The sequence below is a fragment of the Mytilus trossulus genome, chromosome 11 (genome assembly GCF_036588685.1).
Source record: "Mytilus trossulus isolate FHL-02 chromosome 11, PNRI_Mtr1.1.1.hap1, whole genome shotgun sequence".
NCBI lineage: Eukaryota > Metazoa > Mollusca > Bivalvia > Mytilida > Mytilidae > Mytilus > Mytilus trossulus.
This window is the reverse complement of record NC_086383.1, coordinates 23,300,855-23,314,110: the sequence shown is the minus strand read 5'-3', so window position 1 is coordinate 23,314,110 and position 13,256 is coordinate 23,300,855. Positions and strand designations below refer to the sequence as shown.

At 32.6% G+C, this 13,256-nt stretch overlaps 1 protein-coding gene and 1 long non-coding RNA gene across 2 annotated transcripts; both read left to right on the top strand.

Annotated features, from left to right (window-relative positions):
• The first annotated feature begins 691 nt into the window (after positions 1-691).
• Positions 692-4,512, top strand: LOC134690930 (uncharacterized). Its single transcript, XR_010102055.1, has 4 exons — positions 692-781; positions 1,771-1,878; positions 3,046-3,174; positions 4,428-4,512. It is a non-coding gene; the product is annotated as an uncharacterized LOC134690930 (long non-coding RNA).
• An 848-nt stretch (positions 4,513-5,360) lies between these two features.
• Positions 5,361-9,107, top strand: LOC134689865 (MAM domain-containing glycosylphosphatidylinositol anchor protein 1-like). Its single transcript, XM_063549833.1, has 4 exons — positions 5,361-5,390; positions 6,650-6,779; positions 7,704-7,864; positions 9,021-9,107. The coding sequence occupies exons 1-4, from the start codon at positions 5,361-5,363 to the stop codon at positions 9,105-9,107; spliced, it is 408 nt and encodes a 135-aa protein (XP_063405903.1).
• The last annotated feature ends 4,149 nt before the right edge of the window (positions 9,108-13,256 follow it).

Here is a 13,256-nt window from a genome sequence, read left to right as displayed (position 1 = left end):
GTTGATTATGTGTCTTTGAGATAAAACATAGGAGATCATATCTGGGAACCAGTTTGTCGAAAATCAAATATCTATGCATATTATATATCTCACCAAAAGAGGCGTGGTTTGAGAAACAGCTGCATTTACAAACTGCAACCTACAAGGCGTTTTTGTTGTCTCATTAAATTCGTACCATTAAATATGTTCTACTCTATCAAAATGAACATACGACTAGTATATATCTCTAAAATTAAAGATTATTATCCAATAAAGTATCCTTGTATCCGTCCTCTCTAATTGTTAAAATTTGTGAACTGGTCGGTTTGTTCAAAATTAACCGCACAGAAAAACAAAAGAAATCTTTTAGTATAATTGCTTTTTGAATCTATACTTAAAGCAAAACGATGTAAACATCAACAGTTTTGTTAATACCTTGATCAACAAGTCAAGTTTTCTCCGGGCACTCCGGCTTTCTCCACCAATAAAGAATGGTCGCCATGACATAGCCTAAATGCGGCGCTTAAAAGGTGCTCAAATAAGTCAGGACAAGGAGTCAGATTCGAAGGACAGACCCAGTTCCTATGTTTCTTAGCTTTGCAAAACAACATAACAGTAAAATAGCTGGATGTGAAATACACATGTAATTTTTTGTTTTGTTTTGACACGCCGCTATAGAAATTTTGTTTTACAGATATGCTATGCAGTAATATCATTTGCTATAATGAAGGTTTCTGTGTAATAAATGGTTCTGTCGGAGAATGTAGGTGTCCTCCTGGGTTTTATGGATCACACTGTGAAGGTAACATATAATTGGTTAAACGAATACTGGCGGGAAAATATATCTAATCAAGCGTACAGCAACGCGTGTTTTTCGAATGGTACTAAGTTACCACGCTAAAGATTAAAACGTTGTTGAAGCAAAACACTTTAAAGTCTAAGGAGTATCACTGAATATATAAAATAGAATATTCTGAACAGATTGGATCGTCTGTTTTGTAATAAGACCAGTATTTTCTATCCATGTTCTTTGGTTTTTGATGAATAGTTCATTAGTTGTCTCAATAGTAAACATATCAATTTACAAATACTTATGTATATGGGCAAATAGAGGCGAAAGATACCAGAGGGACATTCAAACTCAGAACTTGAAAATAAACTGACAACGCCATGGTTAAAAGGACTAACAGACAACTAATAGTACAGAACACAAATATAGAAAAACTTAAGACTAAGCAAAACGAACCCCACAAAAACAGAATGTGATCTCAGTGCTTCAGACAAAAGGGAAAGTATACCCGAGGGAGTAACATGCATTTTAAATAGAACTAAATTCAGAAAAAAAACAGACCCATCGACGGCGATATAAAAAGACATGTTTTTAAAAAAATGTGTAACAAGTAACAGAAAGCTCAGCGAACAATATGTAGTATAACATAGCTACTAAGATCAGAGTTATTCTGCATTGTCTGACAAAATATCGCTATTTATAACTAAAACTAATGGATCTCAAATAAACATCTTAACCAGGTCAATTTATGCTAACAAACGGAATAACACTTCCAGAAGAAAAATATCATATTCTACGTAAAAGATGAGCTTCTTTCTGCTAGTAAAAGAATTCATGAAAGAATTTTCACCCCAAAAAATATACTTCGTTAAAAAAAGTAATTACACTTTTCTTCTAAAGGCTATGTCATGTTTGAATACATAGTAGTATCAATACTACAGCATTTTTATGATTGTCCAGTTAACAAAGCAAAAATGTTGTTCACAAACGTGTTTTTTTAGGAACACCTTGTACGAACGTCACGTGTAAAAATGGTGGAATTTGTTCTTCAGTCAACGGGAAATTTAGCTGTTCCTGTCCTGATGGTACTAGAGGAAAATACTGTGAACGTAAGTATATACTTTTAGAGAATTGTTTTAAAAATTAAATTGAACAGAAACTTGGATTCGAACAGGCAACAACTCTACTAAAGAGCAGACAATTGTCAAAGGCCACCAATTTATATTCAACAAAGCCCCTTGAAAATAATGTATACAAGTTCAACGAAATGCTCACTCCGAAATATTTAAAAAACAAAAGATTAGTAAAGGCCAGTATGTTAATGAAAAATATAGAGATATGATATGATTGCCAATGAGACAACTATCCACTGAAGTTTACACGGAGTAGATGAACGCAATTGTAGGATACCGTACCGCCCTTAACAATGAGTAAAACAAATACCGTATAGTCGGCTATAAAAATCTCTTTTGGACAGTTGTCTCATGGCAATCATACCAGATCTTCTTTTTTTTTTTTTTATATAAAAGGATAGACATTAAAGACATGAAACAATTCAATTGACAAAAAAAAAAACTCAGACCAATCGGCCTTATTCGTGTTATTTATACAAAACAATTTAGGAAAAACGGATATGACAGACATGATCTAACGACAACCACCAAACTGCAGTCTATTGATTTGAGATAAGTGCATACATAAAGTGGCAGAGTCAAACTATTTTGCTGACACCTATCCCTCCCTAAACATGACTTGTGACAGTTTGTCTTTCATTTTTGTTGTTGTCTTTTTTTTTATTGGTATTTTCAACTAGCAGTCAAATACGCGGTGTATCATTATAGCCATAACTGATAACAATGAATTACCGGTCGTCCCACTGTCTATATCACTTTGTTCAGCTCTTAATATTATTCCTTATCATGTCTTTGTAACGTCAAATACGCTGACCCGGCCTTAACAACTTTGACCAGGACATATCAGCGACATCATAATGTTTGAACCGAACTTATCAAGTCATCTTTTGTGTGCTGGTGAAACAAAGAGAACACATCTGAAACACGCAAATATAGCCCGATAAATCGATTATCAGATTATCTGCATATTGATATTGTAAAATATCAGCTGCTTGACATTATATGAAGGCTTTTTGATCTCTTTTGCTACGCTCACTCGACAAAAAGCTTCATATTATGTCTCACAGCAGATATTTTACGATATCAACATGCAGATAACCTGATAATCGGTACCTAAACTTTCGTTTAAACATTCGATTATAGATACACCTTGCGATAGACCTGAGGTCCGCTGTCTAAATGGAGGTTTATGTCTTTTCTCATCAAACCTTTCTACATGTGCGTGTACCTACCAGTACTTCGGAGAAGCCTGTGAGAAATATTGTCAATACGGTAAGATTGTTCAAAATGATTAGGAAACGGTTATATCCGGATCCTGTAATGTATAACGGTCGAACTTGCTGGTATCTAAAGTGATTTTTATTTTAAATGCTGACCAAACACGGATTTCCAGCGAATGGTCAATAATTATCAAACGTAAGGGTTTTGTCTTACTCTTACTCTAAGAATAATTGTCGGACACATTGCACTTACCGATACAGGTTAAAACAAATTGCCAATGTCCCCAAAATCTCACTACAAACGCCTCATTTGAGCTATTTCGTAGCGGCCGGTTTTTATTGGTGGAGGAAGCCGGCAACAATGTACGAATAAAACAAACAGACACAATAGGCAAAAAGGTTATCACCAGGGACACAACAGCCAAATTTGTGCCACCATCTTAATCATTTAAAAGCAAACAACTGAACTAGTATATATTTGTTTAGGGGCCAGCTGAAGGACGCCTCCGGGTGCGGGAATTTCTCGCTACGTTGAAGACCTTTTGGTGACCTTCTGCTGTTGTTTTTTTTATTTGGTCGGGTTGTTGTCTCTTTGACACATTCCCCATTTCCATTCTCAATTTAAAATATATATGTACAAACATAAACAATGCCAAAATATCATTATGACGGGATGTGTATTAACAGAGCCATGTCACATGTAAGAAAGAAACACAAAACGGCACATAGACTAAGCATATTAGCAAAAATGAAAGACAAGTAAACAGAAATTATTATGGAACAATAACACAATGACTTGATGCACAAGTACAGAGCAACGTCACATGTAAGAAAGAAACAGACGCAAGAATACAGACAAAGCATATTTATAAGCAAAACAAAAAGACAAGAATACCAAAGTTATAGAACAATGACACAATAACGGTATGTACAAGTACAGAACAACGTCAAATTGATTTCATCAAAACAGACTAAGCCACCAATAATTGTTAGTTTCTGTGTCGTTTGGTCTCTTGTGGGTCTCATTGGTTATCATACAACCTTTTCTTTTTTTTTAATATATAAACAGTAAAAGTTATATTCGAAAAGACAGATAAAAGAATACAATAACACGTTATAGTTAATGTTTTATATTTTCTATAAAATAGGAAAAGACAATTCTTTAGAAGTATACTGTCAGTTGTAATTACGTATATAAATATAGGTTTGCTACATTTTTGTAAAACAATTTTATAAAACAGTGTTTTGTTTTTGTTCTAATCTTTTAATGATGATAATTAGGTATTATTGCTTATAAATTTAAAGGAGCACAGTACTACAGTTGTACGTTCGAAGAACACGAAGACGGCTGTTTTCTACAAGATGATTTATCTGATAATTTCAACTGGACTAGAAATACGGTATATAGTCAAATATTTACTAATATATGAATTACACTTTGAATTGAACATGAATTGAATTGAACATGCCTACTGTTCAGTGTGAGCAGACTTTTAGGCTTGGTGATGAATGCCTAACTTTGACGTATAATGGTTTACTTTTACAAATTGTGACTTTGATGGAGTGTTGTCTCATTGGCTCTCATACCACATATTCCTTTATCTACCGAGTAGCGATCTGAGGGATAGAAGAGAGAGGGGGAGGGCAAGTGTAAGAACCCCTCTGTTAGACAAGCAATGCGTATATAATTATAAGCCTTGTATTATTTTTGTTTTTATGAATTTCTGTCTACACTCCTCCGCAACATTTACCATAACTATAAAAAAATCCCATACAGTATAACACCAGTTCCTTGTTTCGATAACATCTGACAATTTCCCCTGACCTCTGAAAAAACAATTGGATTACGTGTGAAAAAAAATGTTAACAATGATATTTGTAAATAACTGAAAAGATGAGATATCGTTGACAAAAAAACAAAAACAATTAGATTTTTTTTTAATAAAATTTAATATCTTATTTATAATAACTATTGACATATATTTAAATATAATTTTTTGATACAAATACATACACTTGACGCCGTAAAACTAAGTTAAACCCGCTGCATTTATTTGTAGCCGTTTCTTAGTCAAGAGCATGTCGTTCAGTGGTTGACGTTTGTTGGTGGTTCATAGGTATTAGTCGTTTTACGTTTTTTTATATTGATAAAAACGTTGGTTATTCTGTTTGAATTGTTTGTTTTACAGTAGTCCATTTGGGAGGGTAGGGGGAGCGTCTATAGCTTCTTTTTTTTCGATGATAGCAAAAACAGTATTGAAGAAAAAAGTAAAATCACAAAAATGCTGAACTCAGAGGAAAATCAAATTGGAAAGTCCATATAATCACCAGGGACGGATCCAGCATTTTCGATTAGGGGGGGGGGGGGCGCAAATTTTAATTGTTGCCGAGCAGAGCGAGGCGAAATTTTGTTTGAGGTATAATTATCATTTTTTTTAAGTATTCTTTTATATCTTGCAAGGCAAAACGCGGCGAGAAATATTTGTGGTAAAATTAGCGAGAAATTACATTTTCAAGCTAAAACCACACAGATTCACCCCTATCAATCTACAATCCCCATGATCAACAAGAAATCTGTCAACTTTTATTCATTGACTCAACAATAGCTCACCTGACCAATAAAACAAAAATTACTTTCGCCAGCGATTCTTAATTGTCTTTTCATAAAAATTTGTTATTATTTTTGTTTTTGGATCCTATGTTATACATAAGTACGGGTTGTTGCCTTGACCGTTAATGCTTGTTTCGACAAAATTTACAGGTTACAAGTGAGAAACATATATTGATACAGAGATATCAAATAATTATACAAATTAATAAAGTAACTTTTCGCTTGAACCAGTATTTCTATCTTTCATTAAGAAAGAATCCAACCTGGACTGTTTTCTTGACCGTGGTATGATAAAATAACCAACCCAACCGTGGGTAGGGCACTTTTACCTACTTCGTGAGAAAGTGAGGTAGGGTTGTTTTAAAACTTCGAAAATCAAAGAAATTGTTCACTGTCACAATTGTTTTACTTTAACTGCCAAAAGCATATGATATCTGTCATCAGACGCAGTACCATGTTTGACACCTTTCTTTGCAGTAGGTTATATATATAAAACTTATAAACAAACCGTAGGTCAGTTTATAAGAAATCTTGGTGATTCTCTTAAACTTACTTTTTTATATAAACTTCTTTCTAAGAATGTTATTAAACAGATGCAATGCGACGACATTAATTTTCGTCGTCTGTTCAGATACTTTTTTGAGCTGAGGACAACCCATGCTTTGAAAACTTTAGGCACGCCCACCACGCCTCCGCCTAAATCCGCCCCTGATCACATGGCAAATTCAAATGGCAAAACACATAAAAACGAATGGACAACAACTGTCATATTCCTGACATTTCCTCAATTAAGGTTTTACTTTGACGTATAATTCTTTACTTTTTACATATTGTGAATTGGATTGAGAGTTGTATCATTTGCACTCATACCACATCTTCTAATTTCAAGTAACTTCAAATATATTTTATACTACAGGGTACAACGCCAAGTAGATATACAGGTCCACCATCGGCCTATGAAGGGACGTATTATATGTACATAGAGGCATCTCCTCCGGCCCAGGAAAATAACATTGCTAGGTTAATATCTAGACAATCATTTTCAAGTAAGTTTGAAATAACATTGCTAGGTTAATATCTAGACAATCATTTTCAAGTAAGTTTGAATTAACATTGATAGGTTAATATATAGACAATCATTTTCAAGTATGTATGAAACAACATTGATAGGTGAATATCTAGACAATCATTTTCAAGTAAGTTTGAAATAACATTGATAGGTTAATATCTAGACAATCTTTTTAAAGTAAGTTTGAAATAACATTGATAGGTTAATATCTAGACAATCATTTTCTCTAGTAAGTTTTGAACATTTCTAATGTTTATGATAAAAGAATCATTTCAAATGTGTACTTTGAAAGCATTGAAAAGAAATTGTTTTATCACAGAAAAATACACTTTTTACAGTATTCATTAGCAGATTTTCGTGTACTAATTGCATGCAAAATTTCATAAAAGTTTGTGAAATCATAAAGTTAAGTACCTGTAACCTATTTTTAAGTGTATGTTCTATTTTTATGTAAGTAAATTACTTTCATAAAATATTCTAAGCTCCAACGTGATAAAGACTTATTTATTTCCATTTTATACAAATGTTCAAGAAAAACTAAACAGACGTATACTCGTATTACATACAAATGCATATCTGATCTAATATACTAATACAATTACATAAAAATTGTTCTCTGAGTTCAGAGAATTTTACCCAGAATTACTCCTATTATAAAATTTAGAAATGGCATGCAAATTATAAAGGTCGATGGAATTGACTAATATTTTTAGGTACTTTTTAGTTATAGACCTGACACTGTTTCGTTTCTTATTCAATCTTGGTTTTCTAATATTCATATTCGAGCGATCCTGATGATACCGGTAAACATGCTATTTATAAAATGTGGATTTCATTTTTATAAACTGCGTAGACATTGAAAATAAACATGCGTTGATGTGCTTATACTGATTCATTTTAGCATGCTTAAGGTGTTTAAAGTTTAGCTACCATATGTACGGTACAGCTGTAGGATCTCTTAATATTTACCATGGAGACCAGAAGTTGTGGACACAATCTGGTAGTCATGGAGATGTGTGGAATACATTATCACTAGAAGTAGATGGTGCTGTGGACAAACATGTAAGTTAAATTTAGAATTGAACGGGAAATGTTTCAAAGAGATAACATCCCGACCAAAGAGCAGAAAACTGCACAAGGAACCAAAGGGTTTACACTTTTAACAGGAGGGATACACTTTTAAATTTGGAATTCTGTTTGAATATTTAATATTTGGCTGAATTTTGAAAACACCCTTTTCTGTAAAATGGAGTAATTCCGTTCCGGTTCCTTTTAGTCATATAACTAGACTTAAGTACTCTTTACGTTTTTAAGTATTGCTACATCCCTATTTTGCCATTGTTTTGGTTACGAAAGCTCATTGTGATAAAAAACTATAAAACCTCCATAAATGATGTAACCAAACGCTCGACTATATCAACCAACGTTACTAGTGAAAAAAAACCGTGTCATATTCCTGACTAAGGTAAACATGGTAAAGCGAAAAAACAAAAAACGCTTTGAACGCACGAAATTTATAAAGCTTCATTTCATTTAAAAAAAGCCCCACTTTATTACTTAAAAGATCTACAGGTCCGGCAGTAGTTTCATTGCATTGTACACATTTACAGTGTAAGGTGTTTCGAGATCAAATACGCCTATAATGTTTAGTCGCTTTTTGATTTGTTTCAAACTTGTTGTTTTACTCCCTAGTTTTTTGACACAGATATTGTATATAGGTAAACACGAAATTTTGCGTACGACTGTTGACGTTAGACAATAATTTGTTAATAAATAAATAAAAACGAATGTTTCAAAATGCTAAAATGCAATAATTTAGTATCTATACAAAATAAGAGGTGTGGAGCAGTTTCTGCTAACCCTTTGGAAGCACATGCATTTGATCGCAGTCTTTGGTATTGGTTCGAGTTGCTCAATCGTTTGAATGCAGTATCTTGTGGATGCGTTCGTCTTCTCGTTGTTTTTTTTATGATATTGGCATTTTTATTTTTCTCAATTTATAAGTTTTAAATGTCCACGTGGTATTATCTGCCTCCTATGTAAGTAATGCTATTCATGTATTTGCTGTAGTAGATTATAACGAACACATTCAGAATGCGATAATGTTGTAGTGGTCATCATTTACAGAAACGTAACATTACTTTGATTTGAATCCACAATAAATATATCATTAAATTATTTTTGATGCCATTTCTAATTTGTATGTGTTTTTTTGCAGATAATATTTGAAGCAGTGCGCGGAAGCGGAGTAACTGGCGATATAGCTATCGATGATATACATTTTAGTCCAGGGGGTTGCAAATAAACTATAACAGTATGGCTAAATACATATAGAATGTACTCTTTAATCCAGGAAGTTGCAAACAAATACTTCAATCCTTAATTGTCTAAACGTATGCTCTTTTCTGTGCAGTTAATTATTGAGTTCTAGATTTTTTTTAAACTGTGTTTGGATTAGAGCGTGACTATCTTTATATCTTTTGTAGACGAAACGCGCGTCTGGCGTCAATACAAAATTTTATCCTGGTTTCTATGAGGAGTTTATTTATCCACCACTTTTATCATATTAAAAAAAGCTTCATCCGGCAACGAATTTCTTTTTATTGGATTAAATGTTGCTAAAATCGGTTGTTTTAACTCAATTAGAATAAATTGTGTGGTAAAATGACAGGAATAAAACAAAAATAATTTTTTCCTCATATTGTCGATAGTTGCCTTGTTTTCTTGTCAATAAATTGGAGAGCATTTGTTTTGAGTCTACACATTTCTATACAAAACAAATAGAAAAAAGTACACACACAGTTGAACTATAAAAAAGAAGATGTGGTATGATTGCCAATGAGACAACTCTCCACAAGAGACCAAAATGACATAGAAATTAACAACTATATATCACCGTACGGCCTTCAACAATGAGCAAACCCCCTACCGCATAGTCAGCTATAAAAGATCCCGAAACAATGACAATGTAAAACAATTCAAACGAGAAAACTAACGGCCTTAGTTTATATACAAAAAAGGAACGAATATCAAATATGTAACACATAAACAAACGACAACCACTTAATTACAGGCTCCTGACTTGGGACAGGCACAAACATACAGAATGTGGCAGGTTTAAACATGTTCGCGGGATTCCGACCCTCCCCAACCTTGAACAGTGGTATATCAGTACAACATTAGAACGAACTATAAAATATAGTTGAAATTAGATGGACAAAAATACAAGTGGACGTAGCCGGATACTTGTACATCCTAAAAGCAAAAAGACACTACATGTAGGTACATATCAGATAGAACTAGTTAATCTAAAAAGATAGACTGAAGATGCCAAAGGGATTTACGTATTTTTTCAAAGAAGACTAAATGGCAACGACATTGCAAAAACTAAAAACAACGATAAAACAAAGAAACAGTCGACAAAAATTCAAGTTATACAACTAAAAAAATAGAAGCAGGAACCCCACTTATAAAAGGATGATCCCAATTGCTCCGGTGGTACCGGTTGTGTTTTCCATATTTATACAAATTCGTTGATAAGGTGCATTCAAAGATATCATTTGAAGGTCATCGCATCTACGTCAGTAGGAACATATCTATCATCATCTGCAAAAACAAATATTTTATAACGGTAAAACAACGTTTGAAGGCGTCCATTAGAATTTCAAAGGAATTACTTCAGTTTTAAATCTTGTGAACCTTTGTTTGATAGCTTCATTAATTTACTCAGATACCTGATTGTTTAAGATGCAGGCATGCCTACAATTAAGGAGAAATTCAATCACTTTAAACTCTTTTTGACTGATGCTAGTCATCAATGGGAAATGTACGTTATTCACACACAGCATAATTTTCGGAAATACAATATTCAAGTCATATGAAGTAATACACAGTTAATAAGAAATAAAATGAAAAATGGCACTCATAATTTTAAATCACCTTCTTTCCCTTGCTTTCTTACAGATACGGCTTAGTATTTGTGTTATGAACATGTATGTGCACTTTCATATATTTGATTTTCAGTAGTTAAAATTGTGGAATTTAATTCCTTTTTGGTGTTGCCATGGAAACAATCTGAATTTAATAGAAGCAAAATGAAACGGATTGATGAATATTGTGTACAAGCATGTTCTTATGAAAAATATTGGATAAAATATGGTTTTATAGCTAGGTTAACCTCTCAATGTATAACAGTCGGATACAATTCGATGATTTTGACAACGATGTGTGAACAAAACTAACAGACATAGTAGGTAAATATGTCAAACATAGGGGTACAGCAGTCAACATTGTGTTATAATCTTAATCAGTAAATAAACAAACAAATATGTAACAAAAAAGCACAAAAAAGGCATATAGAATGAGGACATACGCAACAATGAAAAACGAGAATACAATACATCACCTTAGCACAATAACACATTGAGGGGATGTATAATAACTGACTATTGTTTACTATAACTAGAACATTTCCTGTTGTCTTTATTGAACGAACATAGTAAAAAATTAATGGTCCGTGCACTTTTGTCGCAAATTTGTATGTATACTTTATCATCAAGATATTAATTTCTATAACTAAGTGTAAAATATCTTTATAAAGCTTATTTAATTGTATTTAAAAAATTACAAAGAACCATATTCTTCCCTGTTTCATCTGAAGGCCGATGTCCTATTCTTCATTATTCTCTTTCATGTGGGGTTCATTTAAGGAGATACTTTGTGTATTTAAATTTTAATAAATATATTTGTAGCCTTTTTTAATTGTAGTATAAATCAATATTAGTATTAAGTCGGTGTCAGAAAAATATCACCTTTTTGTTTTCATTACGAAACTGTTGTAAGTCTCGGTTAAAATTGTGGTTCCCCAGTTTATTATTCTCATAAAAACAAAAATAATATCTCTCTGAGATGACCAAATACTGTATTTAAACTTTTTTCACAACCCAAGAAGTAAACGAACGGATAGAAGGAAGGTACGTACATATTTGATAATTTGATAATCGGCATCAGAAATAAAACTACCAAATGAAATAGACTAAACAGGTTTTTCAGAATGTTTATTGTTAAATTTAAGATAAAAATGTTTTCTTAAAAGCGTATTATATACGAAAAATCATTTAGCAACAAGAAGAGTTCTGAATTGTTTTGTCAGCATTTTAGTAATAATAACATAAACAGTACCAATGGTTCTGCACCAAAATCTTATTTCTACATTTAATGTCTCTTCAGTGAAAAGTAAAATCACAAAAATACTGAACTCAGAGGAAAATCAATTTGGAAAGTCCATAATCACATGGCAAAATCAAAAAACAAAACGCATCAAAAACGAATGGACAAGAACTGTCATATTCCTGACTTGGTACAGGCATTTTCAAATGTAGAAAATGGTGCATTAAACCTGGTTCTATAGCGCTAACACTCTCACTTTAATAACAGTCTCATCAAATTCCGCTACATTTACATGATGCGTTAAATAAACAGTCACAATTAATAAAATAGTCAAAATATGGGTACATCAGTCATCATCGTATAACAATTTTAAAAGGAACAATTTAACAGGACACAAAAACATCTTCTATCTAAAACACATTTTGCTCTATGCCAAAATATTTGAAAATCCAAAGTTTATTAAAAATCTAAAGAACTATACTTTAACCTATAATGGTTTACTTTTTAAATTGTTATTTGGATGGAGAGTTGACTCATTGACACTCACACCACATCTTCCTATATCTATGAACAAAAAAAAAAGAACAAAAGAGTTTAGCCACAGCCTGGTACAGAATCAGAGCTTAGCAAGAGGTAAATACATTCCTTGATTTAAATATTTTTTCAAAATTTTGTATGTGTGTGTAATGCTAAGATAAAAAAGATCGAGTAATGTTCAGATTAATACATTCAAATGGTTTAAAATTGGGCATTCGTTTTTGTATGTTTACAGAAATATAACACACTGAAGTTATTGACACCAAATTTTACTTGAAGAAATGCACTATGAACTCTATAATTTCAGAATCCAGAGATTAAAAACAAAAGGATGATGTCAAACTCAAGTCACAGCAACATGTATTTGGAAGAACTTAACAATGCTAAGGTTCAGTTATTGATACCAAACACTGTACTTGTATTTGTGTTTCTAATCACTGGTGTTGTTGGTAATGGTTTAGTTTTGTTCGTTTATAGATTTAAACTTAAATCAAAATCGGATGATAGGTATTTCATTCCATGTTTATCTTTAGTCGATATGATAGCTTGTAGCATTGGAGCAACATATGCGATTTCTATGAACTTTAATCCATTTAATTTTCGAAGTGATTTAATATGTAAGTTAGTCTGGTTTTTTCAGCAATCAATTACCTTTAGCTCGGCTCTGATGCTATTGGCAATTGCTGTACAACGATATATCAAGGTCAGTCGACTAGTGAATTCTTCTATGAGTCTGCGCAGTAAACGA